At 35.3% G+C, this 20,746-nt stretch overlaps 2 protein-coding genes and 1 pseudogene across 3 annotated transcripts in view; all 3 read left to right on the top strand.

Moving 5' to 3' along the window:
- The window catches only part of LOC110749067 (histone-lysine N-methyltransferase ATX2), a 67,023-nt gene that overhangs the window by 35,909 nt on the left and 10,368 nt on the right, over positions 1-20,746 (top strand). The gene's annotated exons all lie outside the window — the stretch shown is intronic.
- Positions 9,402-12,307, top strand: LOC110748937 (protein FAR1-RELATED SEQUENCE 5-like; annotated as a pseudogene). Its single transcript, XR_015832891.1, has 4 exons — positions 9,402-11,544; positions 11,648-11,721; positions 11,796-11,882; positions 12,302-12,307. The product of XR_015832891.1 is annotated as a protein FAR1-RELATED SEQUENCE 5-like (transcript).
- LOC110749354 (Eukaryotic aspartyl protease family protein) lies at positions 13,526-20,274 on the top strand. Its single transcript, XM_021949444.2, has 10 exons — positions 13,526-14,139; positions 14,234-14,363; positions 14,478-14,725; positions 16,355-16,582; positions 16,901-17,063; positions 17,181-17,254; positions 17,732-17,819; positions 18,355-18,430; positions 19,182-19,253; positions 19,770-20,274. The coding sequence occupies exons 1-10, from the start codon at positions 13,862-13,864 to the stop codon at positions 19,913-19,915; spliced, it is 1,503 nt and encodes a 500-aa protein (XP_021805136.1). The 5' UTR covers positions 13,526-13,861; the 3' UTR covers positions 19,916-20,274.

Below are 20,746 nucleotides of genomic sequence, written 5' to 3'. Positions count from 1 at the left end.
ATCTATTGGTTTTCATTGTTGTCCATGTTCTATTTGTGGGTAAATGATCGGTTCATAATTGTATATTATTTCTTACCCTTCTAGCTTATGATTTGGTTATGTTTTTGAGTTAAACTTGTGCTTTTAATCCTTTTTGTGTTTATCTTTCAGTTCATTGAGCTTTAGGTAATAATGAGGGCTTTGGATAGTAAATGATGCAATCCATGCATGTTAGGGCCTAATTTGGATGAATGGATGAAGAGCTTAAAGACAAACTCAATTTTGGCTACAGTCCCCTGCCAGCCCAATTTCGTAGGTCATATTGCAAGCTTTGTTTCAGCAACCTACATAGCTCGGATGAGGCCACATTCTTCATGAAAGTTGTTCCAATGGGTGTATAATATAACATATCCGAAATTCAGCCCCATTGGATAATTGTGGAGTCTGTTACCTAGCAAACACAGAGCCATGCTCAGGATGGATTTTATCAGCGCGCAAAATGAGTTAGCAATTTGTTTTGGCCTTAACTTCCTCCTCCGACCTTGGATTGGCCCAAATGATATATGGCTGGAAAGAAGACATTCTGAACTTCAAGTTTGAGTGCTTAAAGTCTTAATTTGCTTAAGGGAAGCCCAATTCGTAAGCCCTTGAAGTTTCTGGTCATGCTGACCTCATGATGAGCTATTATTTCTGGTTGGAAGCTTGGTCATGGTGACATGAAGATGAGCTAGGGCTGCTGGTGGGATTTATTAGTGAAGTGCATCAACCATTTCAGATTTTATAATGGAAGTGTTGTATGCATTAGTGAAGTGCATCAACCATTTCAGATTTTATAATGGAAGTGTTGTATGCATTAGTGAAGTGCATCAACCATTTCAGATTTTATAAAACAAGTGTTGTATGCATTAGCCATACTTAATTCAGATTTTCAGCTTCCTTAGGCCTATATATAGTGAGGTTCTCTAAGCTTGTAATAACACCCCAAGGGGGGGAGCTCTCAAACACTTCTCTAGAGCTCCCTTCCCTTCTCTCCCTCAAATTCTCTTAGTTTCTCTTTCTAGTTTTCAATTGTTATAATGAGATCTTTGTGCTGAAATTCTCCTTAAGTTTTTCCAAGTTCTACTTAATTTTCATTGTTATGTAAATTCTTTTCTTTAGTTTCAAGTTTGATTCGTTTCCAAGTTTCAATTATGATTTTTGTTCTTATTCATTATGCTTATAAGTTAATATGCTAGTTTGAATGATTGATCACCATTTAGGCTTGCATGTTAGCTATCTTGGTTTGAATTAAGAGTAGACACCATGCTTTAATTCGAATTGAACTATGAATAGGAAGAGTATGTATGGACATTCGACAACAGGGATTAGATACATGCTTGGTTGTTTAAATTGTTCTTCTATGCTTAATGGGTTCCTAATGCTTAATTTTAGGTTAGACAACAAATGATCAAATTAGGGAATTAGGAACACAAGGTTATGACCACACACCATGGCTTAATCATACTTTAGCTAGAATCAATCCATTAATCTAAATTGAACTTGGGAACTTATTTGCTTGAGTTACTTATTTCTTTCTTCCTTGTTTTATGTTCTTTGTTTTTGTTTCTATTTTGTGTAGGGAAACTAAATTGGATCATTCAATCACCAATCCCTGTGGAATCGACCTCGCACTTACATATGCTATACTACCAACGGTTCGTGCACTTGCGAGTATCACAAGTTGAGGATGCAGCTTAATCCATTTTGGTGGAGCTAAATCTACACAACAAGTTTTTGGCGCCGTTGCCGGGGATTGGCAACATAGTTTGGTTCTATTTCTTTTCCCTACTTGTTTTATTTTTATTTTTCATTTTCATGTTTTTCTAGACAATTTCAAGTTTTAAAGTTAATGACGTTAATGGACAAGTTGTGTTTGTAGTCCAACAGAAAAGGACAATTGCCCAACAAGCAAGAGAACTGGGTTTAAGTCCCAGCTTACACAACCCATTGGTGCTTGTTGCTTTGAAGCATGGAATTGGATGTGTGTTGATTTTCCTTTTCATTTTAGTTTTTATTTCCTAATCCTTTTAATTCCATTTCAAGTTTGTGTGTTTGTTTTAGCAATTTATGATAGCTTAATAAAAATGGAGAGAGATGGCAACCTCAATCATAAGAATGGGAAGTGTGGAGCAATGGGAGAAGTCGCGACCTCCAAGTGCATCACATTCGACCTAATCGCTTCAAGGGGGAGCATTTCAATCCTTTCTCTTCTTTGAATTATGTTTATTTCCGTCATTGTTTTTACCTTTTGGTCCGCGTTGAGTTCTTTGTTTTTCTGTGCTGAATCCAACCATATAAAGAACGTAAAATTTGGACTTACGGTTGGAAAGTTATAGCCTAAAAACTGAACAGAGGTCGAAGCTGAAAAACATAGAAACGAATCTGTCCAAATGGTGATAAACGGGTGATAGAAAGTGCTGTTTGTGTTTTTCTTTGGTTTATTGGTTTGTTTCTTTTAGTACAACAATTTATGTTGTTTGTTTGAATTTGTTTAGAATACTTAGTTCATTTTCGTTTATGGTTTGTTGTTCCATTTTATCTTAATTTGTTTTTGTTTCTTATCTTAAAAATTTTAAAAAGATTTTTCATATGAGCTGACTTATGGTAACTCCAGTGAGCACTTCCGTCAATACAGTGTCTAGGAGTTCTATAGGCGACACCTTCGGTGTCTAAGAAGTTTGGGTTTTAAGCGGGACCATTGTGACCCCTCCAACCTTCCCGGATCCCCTGGCTGTGTTTTCTGAGGCCCTTAACTGGTCATCCATGAGTTGCTTGTATATTCGTGTGTTTTTAAATTAAGTTTTTTTATTTTTATTTTTATTTTTATTTTTATTTTTATTTTCTTTGTTTTCTTTTCTGTTAAGTCTTTGTTTTTGTTTTGTTAAGTTAGTTTATGTATTTATTTACGTGGTATGGTTAGTTAGTTAGTTTTTTTTCTCTGAGTGTTAAAAACAAACTTTATTTCAATTCAAACATTGCATAAAAACAAAAAAAAAAACAAAAAAACAAAAAAAAAACAAAAACAAAAAAAAACAAAATAACAAAATAACAACATCATCATCATCTTCTTCATCTTCTTCATCTCCATCATCATCATGGCTTGCCTCTATTTTCTCGCACTTGTAGAATCTGCAGCAACTCCACATGGTCCTCATTTTTTCTCTGCAGTGCTTCCACGTGCTGATTGGCACAGTAGAGCCGCTTCTGCAAGTCCGCCACCATAGCCTTCAAGGAAGCTATTTCCTCGCTCATCGCGGCACACTCCCTTGTCCTCGCCAGTAATCGCATGCCCAAATTGGTAGCGGAGACCGCGTGGAGCACAGTTAAATTGTGGGACTCCTCTACCGCTGCCTTATCAGACCTCTGTGCCACATGCAGATGATCTGTCGGAGTGAGCTTGCTGCTAATCATGCCTCCTAGCAGCACTGCTTTGTTCGACAGTGCCTCAGAAAAGTTCGGTATTGCCTCAGCAAAGTTTGAGGCCGTGCCGTGATGATATGAAGAGTTTGGAAAGACAGTGTTTGGAGGAGCCCTTGTTTGGGCATTCGGTGGTGCAAGTGAGAGCTCAAGGTTGAGATCATCAAGGTGAGTGCATGAGGATGCCATTTGTTTTGCTTCTGAATTTTTTGATGTTTTTCCTTGAGTTTGCAGGAAGAAATGCTGGGTATCATCCGCTTGCAGAGGTGTGGTTTAAATAGACATATGCTGATGAGAGAGAGCCAACACCATTTCGGATTTCCCGGGCATGCTCGACCTAATCGCTTCAAGGGGGAGCACCTTTACTTTTACTTTACTTTTCTTTTTTCCGTGTTTTCTGGTGTTTAATGTTTTTGCCCGTTACTTTCATTTTCTAGAGCTTTGTGTTTTTGCTTTTCCCTTTCGGCTATCATCTTTATCTTATTTTAGTTAGGGAAATGTGTTTTCTTTTCCGTTTGTCGTCTTTGTTTTCTTTTTCTTTTTCTTTTTCTTTTTCTTTCTACAACCTTACTCTTTTATTTCCGAAACAAAATAACGAAAATACAAAAACAACAAAATAAAATAAAAACAACAATAATGCAGTAGGAAATCATTTCTTCTCAGTGCTTGGTGTCTCGACCATTGGAGCTTTGAGTTTGGCCCTCTGGCTGTCCTCTTCCGGGGCTTCACGCACAGCTTCTTGGGGCTCATCACTTGAGCTCCCAAAGATCGCAATCTTAGCTTGAGCGTAACTACTCTCGCGATCTGCTTGTTTGCGTTTACCCGGTCGGTCTAGGTCTTCTAGCTGTTTTCGCATGTCGCGAGAGTACAACTCTACCATCTTTGATAGGTTTTTATTCTCGTCCCGCAATACTTCTAGCTGGTGTCGATTCACCTCCACTATCCTTGACCTCTCCCTTTTTAAGCTCTTTATAGCACTTTGACAATCTTCAACCATACTTCGCTCCGCCGCCAACTGAGCTTTCAGCACCTCTACCTCATGGGACTTCGCAAGTAGGCGATGACCCAAACTTGCAACACATGCTGTACTCTGCACGCTCAGTGCCAGGGCATCACTCGTGACTCGGTTGTCATCCCTTGTCCCGAACACATGTATATCTTTGGGAGTCACTAAATTTCTGCCAACTCCAATAGCAACATCGTTGTCTAGGAGTATTGAGTCATTGACAGACACAGGCCCCCGTGAGGAGCCAAAGTAGGGCATCCATACTGGTGCTGCTGCTTGGCCCCGTGTTTGAGTCGGTGGAGCTAGGTTGAGATCCAACGAAAATGGGTAGGAAGAGGCCATTTGATTTCTCACTTTTTTCTTCTTTTCTCTTTTGTGTTTCTGAGTTTGTGGTTTTGTTTTTATCCCCTTCTTTTTCCTTCTTATAGATATAGTCTTTGACAAACCCTAGCCATTGCAGCGTCTAAGCATTTCTGAATCTCCAGCATTCATCGAGTCCCACAACCTTCTCGCTTTCCAACCGTACCCAACACATTTATCTCGACGTGACCTTTCTGAACAGACGCGTTCAGTAAAGTCATCACGACTTTGTATGGCCCCGTAATTTCTGCTTGTGGAGTCTGCGGCGCCTCTATGCGTCGACACGTGGCTCCTGCTTTCTGCCCGTGACTATCCATGAGACGACATTAGGGACCACATGCTTTCTTTTCAGAAATCCCACTTTGCGCTCATAATTCACGTTTTATCTTCTTTAAAAAAAAAATAATAATAATAATAAAATGTGTGGGCTTCAGAAAACAAATTGTGGGTCGGGTTTCACTTTAGTTTGGGTTTCAAAGTGGGTTAAATTCACCGTGGTTTGTGTTTCGAAATTGTGGGCTTTGGGCTTCAAAATTTTTTTTTGGGTTTCAGAATTGTGTGATTAGGGTTTACTGTTTCATTTTTTTTGTTTGTTTGTTTGTGTTGTAATTTTTATTTTATAATTATTTTGTTTTTGTTTTCTTTTGTGATTTTGTGATTTTTTTTATTTTTTATTTGCTTTAATACATTTCATTTGTTGTTATGACATTGTTTGTGGCTAATTTTTAAACATTGAGGACAATGCTCATTTCTAGGTTTGGGGGTATTGGAGTTTAGCAAGTAAACTTGGCTTTTCTTAAAATTAAAAAAAAAAAAAAAAAAAAAAAATTTAATTTTCTTTCTTGTTTTGAATCTTGTTTTGTTTAGTCACTTTCCGAACACATTTGATGAGATTGTGATAAATGTTGCATGACTTAAATAAAAAATTGAAATTTATTTATTATTTATTTTTTTTCCTTGTAAATTTTTATTGTAAAAAAATAATAATTAATTAATTAATTAATTTGGCATCGTTCTAGCATGACATGTTCGAAACCTTCTTTGCACTTGCCATTTGTTTCATAATTCTCCAATTAAAGGATTTGCATGACCCAAAGAATTGTATCAAGCATAAATTAGACTTATATAACCATAAATGTGAGCTTTTGAGCCTTGTGCTTCATTTCATGAGTGTTATACACATACTCTTATTTTCTTGTCATCAAAGTTGTTGTTTGATCTCATTATTCATTGATTTGGTTGAATACTTAAAAGTCATTCATTCTTTTGCAATTCGATTTCATGACATTTAAGAAATGATATTAAGGCCCTCTTTGGATCGTTTGTACCTTTCAAGCTAACCTTATGCATGCTTAAGCATGATTTTCCATTGTTAACCATTTTGAGCCTACATGTAAACCTTTTCTTTCATTTTACCAATTATATTTCCCCGCCTTAGCCCGAAAAACAAGAATTTACCTTTCTAAGGGACTCATGAGCTCTAATTCGGATGTGTTTTTCATGCTAAGTTTGGGAAGGGATATTACATAAAGAAAAAAAAAAATTTCACTCAATTGGTGAAAGAAAAGAAAAGAAAAGAGAAAAATTGTGATTAAGTGGTAGTTGAATGAAATTTCATTTTTGGGTTTCATTTTTGGGCCTTCTAAATAAATTGGTGTTTGTTCAATTCAAGGAAAGGAGTATGAATAATTGTAAATGAAGGTATAAGGAGTTTTGATCGTGTAAAAGAAAAAATCTAATCGTGATGATTCGAAGTCTTGTAAACAATTGTTTTATGCTCTTATATTTTGAGTTTCTTGGACTTTGTTTTATCCATACCCTTCATTTCTTACTCACCTTACACCCTTGGCCCCATTACAACCCATGTTAAAGACCTAAATTGATCTTAAATGTCATGTGGTTGAATTGCATTCATTTTTCTACTTTTAAGTGTTTGACATCCTTCTTGAGATCATATTAATGCAAGTTCTTCATATTTCTATTGCGAGTTAAGTCCCTTATGGTTTAACTCTATTCTCATGTTTATAACTGAGTGTGCATTATAGCCCTCTTCTGAGTGATTCATTTGTGAGAGGACAACTTTGGTGAGATTTGAAGTTGAACTTATGCTTTGTATGATTTTTGAAATTGTGTGAAAACTAAGATTGGGGAATTTGTTGCATTTGGCTATCACACTACTACACTTTGAGCATATTGTGTTTAGAACTTTGCCGCTTTGTAAATAATGTCTAAAAATTGAGCTTTTATTGTTAAAACGTTTAAGTCATGTGCATGAGTCATTTCTCTTCAGAAAATGTTCGGAAAAATTGTTTTAAGTTCTTTGTGTTTTTGTGTTTGTTTTTGTTTTTGGTTTTGCTTAAGGACTAACAATCTTTAAGTTTTCTAATTACTTTGTTTTACAGAGTCAGTAAAACGTTTGTGGGTATCGTATCTGTTAAACCCTCAGGAGACACAACTCCTCCTACTAGGGATGCCTAGAGGTTTAAAGGCTTGTTGCATATGCTAAATGCAATCGAGTTACCTACGAAAGTGGTTTAGTTAACTTCTAGTTTTGTTTTTAACTTTGTTTTGTGTTGTTTTGCTCGAGGACTAGCAAAATCTAGGTTTGGGGGTATTTGATCGGTTCATAATTGTATATTATTTCTTACCCTTCTAGCTTATGATTTGGTTATGTTTTTGAGTTAAACTTGTGCTTTTAATCCTTTTTGTGTTTATCTTTCAGTTCATTGAGCTTTAGGTAATAATGAGGGCTTTGGATAGTAAATGATGCAATCCATGCATGTTAGGGCCTAATTTGGATGAATGGATGAAGAGCTTAAAGACAAACTCAATTTTGGCTACAGTCCCCTGCCAGCCCAATTTCGTAGGTCATATTGCAAGCTTTGTTTCAGCAACCTACATAGCTCGGATGAGGCCACATTCTTCATGAAAGTTGTTCCAATGGGTGTATAATATAACATATCCGAAATTCAGCCCCATTGGATAATTGTGGAGTCTGTTACCTAGCAAACACAGAGCCATGCTCAGGATGGATTTTATCAGCGCGCAAAATGAGTTAGCAATTTGTTTTGGCCTTAACTTCCTCCTCCGACCTTGGATTGGCCCAAATGATATATGGCTGGAAAGAAGACATTCTGAACTTCAAGTTTGAGTGCTTAAAGTCTTAATTTGCTTAAGGGAAGCCCAATTCGTAAGCCCTTGAAGTTTCTGGTCATGCTGACCTCATGATGAGCTATTATTTCTGGTTGGAAGCTTGGTCATGGTGACATGAAGATGAGCTAGGGCTGCTGGTGGGATTTATTAGTGAAGTGCATCAACCATTTCAGATTTTATAATGGAAGTGTTGTATGCATTAGTGAAGTGCATCAACCATTTCAGATTTTATAATGGAAGTGTTGTATGCATTAGTGAAGTGCATCAACCATTTCAGATTTTATAAAACAAGTGTTGTATGCATTAGCCATACTTAATTCAGATTTTCAGCTTCCTTAGGCCTATATATAGTGAGGTTCTCTAAGCTTGTAATAACACCCCAAGGGGGGGAGCTCTCAAACACTTCTCTAGAGCTCCCTTCCCTTCTCTCCCTCAAATTCTCTTAGTTTCTCTTTCTAGTTTTCAATTGTTATAATGAGATCTTTGTGCTGAAATTCTCCTTAAGTTTTTCCAAGTTCTACTTAATTTTCATTGTTATGTAAATTCTTTTCTTTAGTTTCAAGTTTGATTCGTTTCCAAGTTTCAATTATGATTTTTGTTCTTATTCATTATGCTTATAAGTTAATATGCTAGTTTGAATGATTGATCACCATTTAGGCTTGCATGTTAGCTATCTTGGTTTGAATTAAGAGTAGACACCATGCTTTAATTCGAATTGAACTATGAATAGGAAGAGTATGTATGGACATTCGACAACAGGGATTAGATACATGCTTGGTTGTTTAAATTGTTCTTCTATGCTTAATGGGTTCCTAATGCTTAATTTTAGGTTAGACAACAAATGATCAAATTAGGGAATTAGGAACACAAGGTTATGACCACACACCATGGCTTAATCATACTTTAGCTAGAATCAATCCATTAATCTAAATTGAACTTGGGAACTTATTTGCTTGAGTTACTTATTTCTTTCTTCCTTGTTTTATGTTCTTTGTTTTTGTTTCTATTTTGTGTAGGGAAACTAAATTGGATCATTCAATCACCAATCCCTGTGGAATCGACCTCGCACTTACATATGCTATACTACCAACGGTTCGTGCACTTGCGAGTATCACAAGTTGAGGATGCAGCTTAATCCATTTTGGTGGAGCTAAATCTACACAACAGTAAACTACTGATTTTGCAGTCTGGGATATTTATTTTTCTTTCCCCTGTTATCCTTTGTTTTTTTCTCTGCTTAATCTTTAAAATAATTCTTGAAATTTTATATTACCTAGAAGGATATGATCAGTAATTTTGTTGTTGCTATTATTGTAAAAATTGCTTACTCTTCATGTGAATTTTGATTTCCTGTAAGTGAAAAGCTAATTTACATGCTATGTATATATATCTCTTCTTACCTTTTGAATTTTGTTATTTTGTTATATGAAATACAAAAGGTTGTTGATTTGGATATGGAATCTGATTGTCGAAAGGAAACGTTAGAAATAAATGAAGAGGAAAATTTATTTGACGATGACGAATTAAGAGTGGGAATGGAGGTGTGTAATGAAGTTCAAGCATATAATCTGTGCAACTCTTATGCATTGAAGAAAGGATTTAGCATTCGTAAAGGAAATATTCAAAGAGATGCAAAAAACAATATCCGACAACGAGACTATTTGTGTTCAAAGCAAGGGTTTTATGATGACCTTTGTGAAGTGAAGACAGTTCATCAATTGGATACAAGGACAGGTTGTAGGGCTTTAATTCGATTCACTGTGGATGATGGTGTGTGGAAGATAAGTCATATAAATTCAGATCATAATCATGAGTTTGCTAAGCTTGAAGAAAGACAATTTCTCAAATCTAGTCGGAAGATACAAAAGGCTCACGCAAATGTTATATCTTCTATGGTTGAAGCAGGTATAAGGCCAACAGAGTCGTATTCGTATTTGGCAAAAGAAGTAGGTGGTTCTGAGAATGTTGGGTTCACTAAGAAAGATTGTCTAAATTATTTGCATAGGAAGAAGGAAGAATTGATTGAAGGAGGGGATGCACTCATTTTAAGCATAAACAAGCTGAGGATCCTAATTTTTTCTATAGTGTTCAAGTGGATCAGTGTACTCGGATGATGAATTTTTTTTGGAGAGATGGTAGATCAAAGTTAGACTATGATTGCTTTGGAGATGTTCTATGCTTTGATACTACTTTTCGGACCAACAAATACAACCTAATATGTGCTCCATTTGTGGGAGTTAATCATCATTGGAAAAATGTCTTACTTGGTTGTGCTTTTTTATTGGATGAAAGCACAAAATCATTTGTTTGGTTGTTTGAAACTTTTTTGGAGTCAATGGGAAACAAACACCCGATAACCATTTTCACGGATGAGGATAAAGCGATGGCAAATGCAATTGAGATTGTATTTCCACAAACATGCCATCGATTATGTACTTGGCACATCGCTAAAAATGCTACTCAACCTCTTGCTGGTCTTTATACTAACCCAGAGTTTAGCAAATATTTCAACAAGTGCTCCTATGGTTGTTTGAGTGAATCAGAATTTGAAGACACATGGGATCACATGATTAAAACCTTCAAGCTTGAGAATCATTCATGGCTGCAAAAGTTATATTCACTTAGAAGAAAATGGTGTTCTGCTTTCAACTTAGATGATTTCTCAGCTAATATTAGATCTACCCAAAGGGTTGAGAGCACAAACAATATCTTTCATCAGATTTCTACAAAAACAATGAGTCTCACTAGTTTTGTGCAACACTATGAGCAAAAAACAGCAGATATGAGATTGGCAAAGTTGGAAGAGGATTTTCATTGTAAAAATGGAATGCCTCATCTTAAAGCAAAGAGTGGTATCTTTAAGCAAGCAGCTAGTGAGTATACCATTAAGATCTTTTCATTCTTTGAAAAGGAGTTGTTGGGTTGTTTTGAGGTTAGGCTGGATGAAGTTTGCAATGTTGGTGCAAAATATGTTTTTGAAGCAATAGAAGAAGGTCAGGAAAAGGTTTACAAAATCCATTTTGACTCCATAACTTTCAATATTTCTTGTTCGTGTAAGTTATTTGAAACCAAGGAATTGCTATGTCGTCATGCCTTGAAAGTGTTAGATTCCAAAAATATCACAAGTGTTCCAAGTCAATACATATTGAAGAGATGGACTAAAGGGGCCAAGAAAGGAATTGTGGTGAATAATGACTTATGTGAATCTTATAATAAGAAGGCGAGATCTGCCCAATCAATGTGTCTGAGTGAGTTGATGCATGAAGCAAATAATGTTGTTAGTATAGCACCATTATCTGATTCAGGAACAAGGCTTGTCAAACAAAAGTTAGCAGAGGTTATGATGTTACTTGAAAGTGATATGGAAATTACTAGATCAAAGGAAAATTTAAATAGCATTGGTGACCAAACTCTTCATGATGTGCTCATTGCTAAGCCACCAGTTTTGAATCCCCCCACCATAAGGGCTAAAGGCATAACAAATGCTAGGATAAAAAGTCAATTGGAGAAGAAAAGAAAAAAAGAAAAAAAGAAAGACGCAAGAGTTGGAAATTCCTCTCGAACTTCAAGGCCTACCACCATGGCTGCGAGTAAGAATTATTTTCTTCAAGTTGTTTTTAACTAGATTTATTAATTAGGTTCAACTATTTTTTCTAGTATTTAATTTCATGTGCTAATAAATTTTTTTTGTAGGTCAATCTGAGCAAGAAACCAACAGTGTTTCGCCTCATTCAACTCATTATAATCCATCATTGCATCACTTTGGTGTACTTATTCTTACACTTCATTATTTTGATGGTTAATTTTAATGTTTATCTCCTAATGTTATATGTATTTTTAGGATATTCCAAGCCATACTTTTGGACATCCGAATTTTCAATTTACAACCATGCTTCAAGGAAGTGATCAAATGCCTTACTTGAGTCAGGTATATGAATTTAATATATACTCATGGGATAAAGAAATCAGATATTTCTAACTAGAGATTATTTTATGATGCATTAGGATTCATCTACAACTTTGAATGCGAATTTCACATTTGGACAATCAACTAATTTAAATCAGGTTTGACTCATGGGATAAAATTTACTTTTAATTGTGTTAATTTCCATATTGATTCATGGATTAAGTTGTGATGCAGAATGTGTATTTCAATAGTTTGAACCAATTGCGTCGGTGGTAAGACTGATAAGGGCTGGTTGATGTCTTTTTATGGGTTTGAAATTTATGTCAAAGTTATGACAATAGGTACGTAGATATTTTTTTATTCATAACATGAACGTCTGAAGGATGTGCTATGCTTTGTATTAGTTTTCTAATTTTTGTTTGGACAGCTTATTTGAACAGGTGTAATGTGCTCATTTTGATGTATAAAGACCAACATATTTTGCAAAAGGAGAACAATATAATCTTTAGTTTGGCAAAATTACATTTTTGTAAATGTGACGTAGTGTTCTCCTTTTCTTTTTGTTATGTTATTTGGCCGAGGTTACACTTTTGTACAAGGGAATAATTCCTTTTCCTTTATGTTGCACTATTTGGCCAAAAGACTACTTGTGTACATGAGATTACGTTTGTGCCCTTCCTTGATATCCTATTTGAAGAAGGATTAGTGAATTATAAATCCATTCATGCAAGTTACCCATGTTACACTTGATCAAAGAAATTTAACATATTTCTTTTTTGAGTTATTGATATCAGGCGAAAAGAAAAAAACTTATTCTTTGAGTTATTAATATCATAAACAAATTGTACAGCAAACTAAATTTTATTAGCATTACTTCATTATTTTAAAAAAAAATTGTCATTAGTTGTAGCAATAAAATAAATCACTTTGTTAAAAAGATAAAGTATAAAAAAATTCTATGGATAGAAGAGAGGAAGGAGAGGGATTGAACAGAGACAGGAACGATTTTGAACAAATGGAAGGCTTTTGCATAAGAAACGGAAGAGGAATGGCCAAAAAAGAAAAGAAGGTAAAACATTAACTGAGTTTGGGAAAGAAAAAAAAAATTAATTAGTTAGTAAAAGGGCTGGCACGGATGTAGAGATGGGATGAGAGAGAAATTTTATTTTTTGGTTGCTTTTATTGATTAAAATATATTATTAAAAGTTTTTAAAGAAAATTGGCATGTGTCATTATTCTATTGGCTTGGGATAATGAGGTGGAAAACTGACCTGGCATCCCCGTGCCAGGAAAGTTTTTCTCCTCAACAAGACACGAGACATAGGCCCCAAGATCCTACTTGTACTTGGACCCACAATTCAGAGACTCGAACCTCAATACAAGACTAGAAGTCAAGAGCATTAACTCGAATTTGAATGCGAGGAGACAGATTTACCCTATCATTCTTAGAGGCATAAAAATTATGATAATTTACAAAATTCAATTCAAACCATCTTCATAAATAAAAAAATTTGAATATAGTTATGGATTGTGACCGAGTCGTAAAGCAAATAAAAAAGAAGACTGGTTGTTGTTTTATAATCCAAATCCATGCCCACAAAACTTCAAAATCAAAACAACTGGGGCCTAAAAGTCGTTAACCCGTAGACCAGAAAGGGCTTCAAAATCACTCACTGGCTGCTCCTGCTGCAAAAAATTTCTGGTAAAGTTGTGAAGAAGAGAAAAAAAAAAAAAGCAAATCACAAACAAGGGAAAGAAAGGGTTGAATTGAATCAGCGGTTGAGGGACTTTTCCAGTACGGAAACTCTGTGTGTAGGGCTGTAGGCCCCACTGCTGCCATAGTAAAGCCTCTCCCACCAACTTGTGAGTCTTCCTCTTCAGCCTAAAAAAGAAAAAAAGAAAAAAAAAAGAAAGGGAAAAGACTTTACAAATTTCTCATTTTCTCCTCTTCTTCTGGGTCTCTCTCTCTCTATGCCATTGCCAGCCAGAAGCCCACAAACATGGCTTCAACGGCGACGACCATGGCGATCATGGATATAGCGACGCTCACTCTGAGAAGCTCCTTTGGCAGCTTTGCTCTGTTGTTCCTGCTCTTGATTTCGACCAAAGTCACGACCAGCGTCGCTCTAAACAACGCCGTTTTGAGCGTCAAGTACAAGTACGCAGGCCGCGAGCCTTCCTTGAGTGCCCTTAAAGCTCACGATACCCAGCGGACCCTTAGGATTCTCGCCGGCGTTGATCTCCCTTTGGGTGGCTCTGGCCGCCCTGATGCCGTCGGGTGAGCAACTCTTCCCTTCCCAATTCTTCATATACCTCTGTGTGTATTTCTTGTTATTTTGAAAGGGGTAATCATTGTTTCTCTTGTTTTGTAGTCTGTACTATGCTAAAATTGGCATTGGAACACCTACGAAGGACTACTATGTGCAAGTTGATACTGGAAGTGATATTATGTGGGTCAACTGTATTCAATGCGAAGATTGCCCACAAAAAAGCTCACTTGGTGTATGAGATTGAGACCTCTCCCTCTGCTTCTTTATGGTTTTTGTTTTTGTTTTGCTTCTGAATTGGTGGTGAATTAGTATTGTTTTGCTTATATGGGTTATTTTTCTCTGACAGATTGATCTTACACTATATGATGTTAAGCAGTCTTCCACTGGTAAATTGGTTACTTGTAATCAAGATTTTTGCTTAGAGGTGAATGATGGTCCACTGTCTGGATGTGCGGGTAATATGTCGTGTCCCTATCTGCAAATATACGGAGATGGCAGCTCCACTGCTGGTTATTTTGTCAAAGATGTAGTGTTTTATGATCGAGTGTCTGGTGACCTCCAAACTACCTCTGCCAATGGGAGCGTCATTTTTGGGTAATTTCTTTCTACTTGGTATGCTATTTTCTACTTGATTTGAAATCATTATTTAATGAGGCTTCTGTGTGGTGAGTTTAACATTTAACTCTTTGAAAAAAAAAATCCCAAATCAATTACTAGTTCAGCTATGTTTGGAATATAAGTGGTCAAATTAGTGATAGCAAACTTAGCCGTGCTTAAAGGAAGAGAAAGATATGCTATGTTCAGCTGTAATCTAGCAATTGGATATGTGGATAGTAGAAGGTAGAGATGAGAATCTTCTTTGTTTTTTCCATGTAGGTCTTACATTTAGAGTGTAATGTGATAGTCACTCTTTCTAGATTGCTACCGTCTTCTTTGATTTGGAAGGCTAAACTCCCTCCTAAGGTACAAATTCTTACTTGGATAGTTTCTTATGGTAGGGCTAATACCTGGAATTTGATTTAAAGGTGAAGACCAAATGTTTGTCTTTCTCCCAATTGGTGCATAAATGTGTAAAGGAGTGGAAGCGTGAATCATTTGTTTCTTCATTGTCCTATAGCCTTAAAGTTGTGGCGGAGGCAGTTTAGAGAAGTTAATTTGAGTTGGGTTATTCAAGCTGTGTTTTTCCCCCTTTGTCATGAGAGGTACAAGGCCTTTGGCAGAAGAAAGAAGTCACAAGTCTTATGGAGTTGCAAAGAAGTGCTTTAGGTAATTTGATGGATAAGGGTAAGAGGATTTTTCAGAGTCAGAATGGGGAGGGGAGGAGGTTTTATGGGATAAAGTCAGATTTTGGTTTTCACTTTGGGCTTCAGTGTCTACAAAGTTTTGGGATATTTTGTTATCTTCTATTTTGGCAGATTGGAACACACAGTTTCTTAAGAGTCTTTTTGTGTTTGTGTGTGTATGGATTTCTGTTCGTTGTTAGGAAAGGGTGTGTGACTGCTAGGTAGTTTAATTTTCATTGATGTGTTGCTGTGGCAGACAACTTGTTAATGCTGGCAGTACTTATTTGTTCTTATTAACAAAATACTTTTCTTCTAGAGGAAAATTTGGTAGTGGTCCAAGATACAAAAGAATTGTTAGATATAAGGCTTTTGATTTGTTTTTAGAGTAATAAAATTAAGAAATAAGCTCTTAATGGATAAGCCAATAATATGTCCTTCCAAAATCTTCAACAAAAAAAATAAAAAATTGCTTTCGACTCAACTAAGTCCTTTTCCCATAAAGAGGAAGTTGGGTTAAGTACATGAACTCTTTTTTCTTTTGTGTTCTATTTCCCCACATCTAAATGGACTGAAGTTTGTGTAACTCTTATGCTGAGTAAAACTCTGTGTGCAAAAGTTATTACTTGTATCCTTACCGATAGTGACTGAAGTGAACAAACATCTGTGATTTTGCAAAGGTTTTTTTGGGTGGACTACTTGCCCCCTTCTGGACAATGATATTCTACCTTTTGAATTTATTCTCACAAAAGTCTTTGTTTTGTATTAAAGGGAAAAAAAGTGCACAAACTGTTCTGTAATTGATTGGAGGAACAATCTCTCTCTCTCTCTCTCTCTCTCTCTCTCTCTCTCTCTCATGTGTGATCTTGCTCTGTGTGCCCACATACATGTGCATGAGTATGTTGTTGGTATTCATGTGGTTGTTTTGATTTTTGTGCAATAGGTGTGGTGCTACACAATCTGGGGATCTAGGCTCATCCGGTGAAGGAGCACTTGATGGAATACTTGGCTTTGGAAAATCAAATTCTTCAATTATTTCACAGCTAGCTTCATCTGGAAAAGTGAAGAAGATGTTTGCTCACTGCTTAGATGGGAAGAATGGAGGTGGTATCTTTGCTATTGGGCGAGTTGTGCAGCCAAAAGTTAATATGACTCCTTTGGTACCAAACCAGTATGTGTTCATTCCGTCATTTTGATAGTGTACTGTTTTCATTCATTTTAATTTTTATTTATTGTCATCTAAGTGGTATTTTTGCTTGTATGTTTACTAGACAAAACTGGTGTTTTATTTTCATTTTTGTTTTCTCATAATTAAGTGCTATTTGTGTTTTAACTGTTTTTTTTGCTTGTTAGGATGCATAACCATAGAGAGGGATCGTCAGACTTATAATATGAATTAGATTAAAAGCCAATTTGATTAGTATTTGATGTTTTACATAAAATTTGGATTTTCCATTTTTGTTTTGAAAATTCATTATAAAAAATTTAGGCCGCACTACAATGTCAACATGAAAGCAGTTCAAGTTGGCCGCACTTTTCTAAATCTTCCAACAGATGTGTTTGAAGCGGGCGATAGAAAAGGGACAATAATTGACAGTGGTACCACCTTGGCTTATCTTCCAGATGTGGTTTATGAGCCCTTAGTAAATAAGGTATGTGATGTGTAAGACTTTCCTTTCAGAGAGTGTCATTAATATTTCCCATTCACCAATATGATTATTTTTGTGTGAATATTGTCACCAATATTAACAGAAATATTTTATTATTAGATTATCTCTCAGCAGAAGGATTTGAATGTTCAAACTGTTCACGGAGAGTATACATGCTTTCAGTACTCAGGAAGGTATGGTGTCTGCCATCATGATTTTTTATATTATGTGATAATAGCAGAAGAGAACATTTAATATGTTGAAATTTTTTTATTTATCACATCTTGAATGTTTGAGTAGTTAGGTTAGGATTTTTTTGGCATGATACATCATTCTAGAGCAAAATATCTGATGGATATCCATATGAGGTGCTTAAATGCTAACTGGAATCAGATAAGATGAGCACTGATTACAAATCCAGAAAGTATACTTCAGCTGTAAATGTTAAAAGGCATAGAAGTAAATTTGTTCTATAGATGCAAAGCAATTTATTCTTTATCTTCTGCTTGTTCCTTTGGAACAATATATACATAATATACTAATATATTTGCTAATTACTGGTAGGTTTTAGTTTTTGACACTGCTGTGTGTTTCTTATCCAAGAATAGAGAAGAATGATTGTGTAGTACAGGATGTTTTCCTGATATTTGTACCTTTTGCTTCTTTTGCAGTGTTGATGATGGATTTCCTCCGGTCACCTTATATTTTGAAAATTCACTTTCTTTGAAGGTGTATCCACATGACTATTTGTTCCCTTATGTAAGTATATTGAACTGAAACTTTTTACAGGCTTTGTCCATTCATTTTTCTTATACAGGTTTCCAGCTTGTTTTTATATTAATTTATTTTCCAACGAAGTGGCTTTGCATTTTAATTTTCTGTGTATATAGTTTACGGGCCAGCTACCATACTTATACAGTATACCTCTGATACCAATTATCAACTTTATTGTTATTGTTTTCTTTATAAGAAATAATAATTCTGTAAAAGAAAGAGGTTGAAAAAAAAAAACAAATATAGAGGAAGACACATTGCCCATAGAAGAGTCCAACAAAAAATTTATCAAAACTACTGAAGCAGAACAGTCAACCCATAACTCCTCCAATCAATATAGATCTAAATAAACGGATATTCCTAAAATTGTTAGGCATTAGAAGCCCATAGACTCCAAAAATCTGTTTTCCATTACCTACTCTTTCTTCTTGTGTTGGCATCTATTTCTCTGCTTATGTTGCATTTCCCATTTTCATGATTGCTATTACTTTTACTACAATCTATGATTGTGGATATACAGGAAGCCTTTTGGTGTATCGGTTGGCAAAACAGTGGGATCCAATCAAGCGATAGGAAGAACTTGACCCTTTTGGGAGGTAAACCCTAATAATTTATGTCTCGGAAAGGAAAATTTTCTAATATTTCAGAAACTAAGGAAATAAATTGGTGGTGGAGCCTTTTTCTGTTTTCTCCTGCCCCTCACCCAATAAACTGGAATTTTGGAAAAGTTTTCAAATTTTTAGCCCTTTGTCATGGGAATCAAGTACTTTTCAGTTGAATTTATTCATTGACATTTTAGGGTTATTTACCGAAACAAAGTCACAATGGTTCTTTATGAAGCTCATATGTCTCTCTCGCATGTGAGGGGTTCGTCACTCTCTTTATAGATGCAGGCATTATAGATGCTCTGCTGAGATGTCAATGTTCATTCTAATGAAACAATTGAACAAAATGTACTAATTAGACCTTATGCTCTTAACTTTCTTTTATTTCATGTGAAATTTGGGATAATAGAGACTAGTGTTTGGGTTTAGCATAGTAGTACGGTTCCATTTGTCATATATGTATCCAACTTTCCCACACTTGTGTTTATTATTATTATTATTATTATTATTTTTACACTTGTGTTTATATTTAGTATAATAAGTGATTATGATAAAGGTCTTCATTATAAGCTATTATAGTCACTTGGAATTAATCTTCAAACACAAGTATTGACAGATTGGATTCTTGGGTAATTGAAGTTCTGTAGGGTTTAATTGGCATGATATATGATGTTTTTTTCTATAAGCAATACAGTTGCATGAAATTCATGGACATTTTGATCATTTTAAGTGTACCTTGCAGATTTGGTACTTTCAAATAAGCTAGTCCTGTACGATCTTGAAAATCAGACCATTGGATGGACTGAGTATAACTGTGAGTGATCATTTTATTTTTCATTCTTAATGCATCTGTTTAACTTCTTAATTTCAAGGGTTCTTGCATGCTTGAGTACCCAAAATCCACTATTTGTAATGACAACTTTCTTTCAATACTAGGTTAGTAGAAACCTTTACAACTATATTTAAAACTAAAAAAACATTTTAGCGCTTGATACCAATTGAGAATTAGGATATTTGCTACTTGGGAAAGTAGACCTTTTTGTAGCCTTAACTAGTTTTTGGACATTATCTCTACTGGAGCTATTGTTAATTTCGATTTAGAAAGAGAGTAAGGGGAGATTGTTATATTAACTGTGTCGTACTCAAAATATTTGAAGGGAAAATATTATGGTTAATGACTTCCTATAGTAAACTCTCATTAATTACTTTATACTCTTATTAGCCCTAAACTTCAGTATGAATTTCTGTTATCTCAGAGTACTCTTTTAGTTTCGAACTTACTGAACTGATGTCAATCTCTTTGCTAACTTTTTAGTATGGTCAATTTCAGGCTCATCAAGTATTAAAGTACAGGATGAACAGAGTGGAACAGTACATTTAGTAGGTTCTCACTATATTTCTTCTTCTGCTTGCCATTTGAATACCGGATGGGCTATAATCTTGTTGCTAACCATGCTGCTGCACAGTCTAGTTTAGTGAAGAGCAACAACTAAAACAAAATACTGACAGCCAGATTCAAGATAAAGAAAATTAAAAGATAGAGAAAATATAATGAAAATTATTGTTCAGATATATAGAGAGAGTTGGTGATTTCTGTATTTACACCGAAGGTGAAAAACTAAAGCTAGGATAGAACTTGTGGTCTTGAATCTTCACTCACTCTGGGTTATAGTTTTTTATGCCCATTGTGAATTTGTGGAGATTCATGAGAGCTTACTTGCTTCAAAATGTTTGAGAATATTGTATATGATTTCAAGTCGTGAATTGTGTTGGCTTAGGTCCTGAAAGAGATTTGTACATAATATCCTTAGTATATTTCCTTTTGCGGATCCTCTGGTTTAAGGGCTTTTTTCTAACTACATATACACTTGAGGAGACGGAGGGCTTTTTATTTGTTCAAAAGGAGAGAGAGGGCTATTATTACTAAAATATCTTTAAAACTATTTTGTGAACATGTACGAAAATGGAAAGTAAATAAACAAAATTGCTTTTTGGAAGACCCAGGCTACTTGATAACCATTTCAATTTTAGTTTTTAATTTTCATTTTTTGTGCTAGATTATAGAGGAAAATAAGAGTGAGAATGGGAGTGGGTGGGGATGAGATTGAGAGAGGATGGGAAGGAGTAACAAAAGTGAAAACAAAAACTAAAAACTTCACTTTTGTTACACCTTCCTCCCTTCTCCTCTTTCCTCCCCATTTCCATTCTCATTCACACTTCTATTCTTCATCTTTTTCCTCTATACTCTAGTACAAAAAAATGAAAATTGAAATTGAAATAATTATCAAATGGGCCTAATTTTTCATG

Source organism: Prunus avium, chromosome 1 (genome assembly GCF_965620075.1).
Source record: "Prunus avium chromosome 1, drPruAviu1.hap1.1, whole genome shotgun sequence".
NCBI lineage: Eukaryota > Viridiplantae > Streptophyta > Magnoliopsida > Rosales > Rosaceae > Prunus > Prunus avium.
The sequence above is the reverse complement of the archived record's forward strand: the minus strand, read 5'-3'. Positions and strand labels throughout refer to the sequence as shown.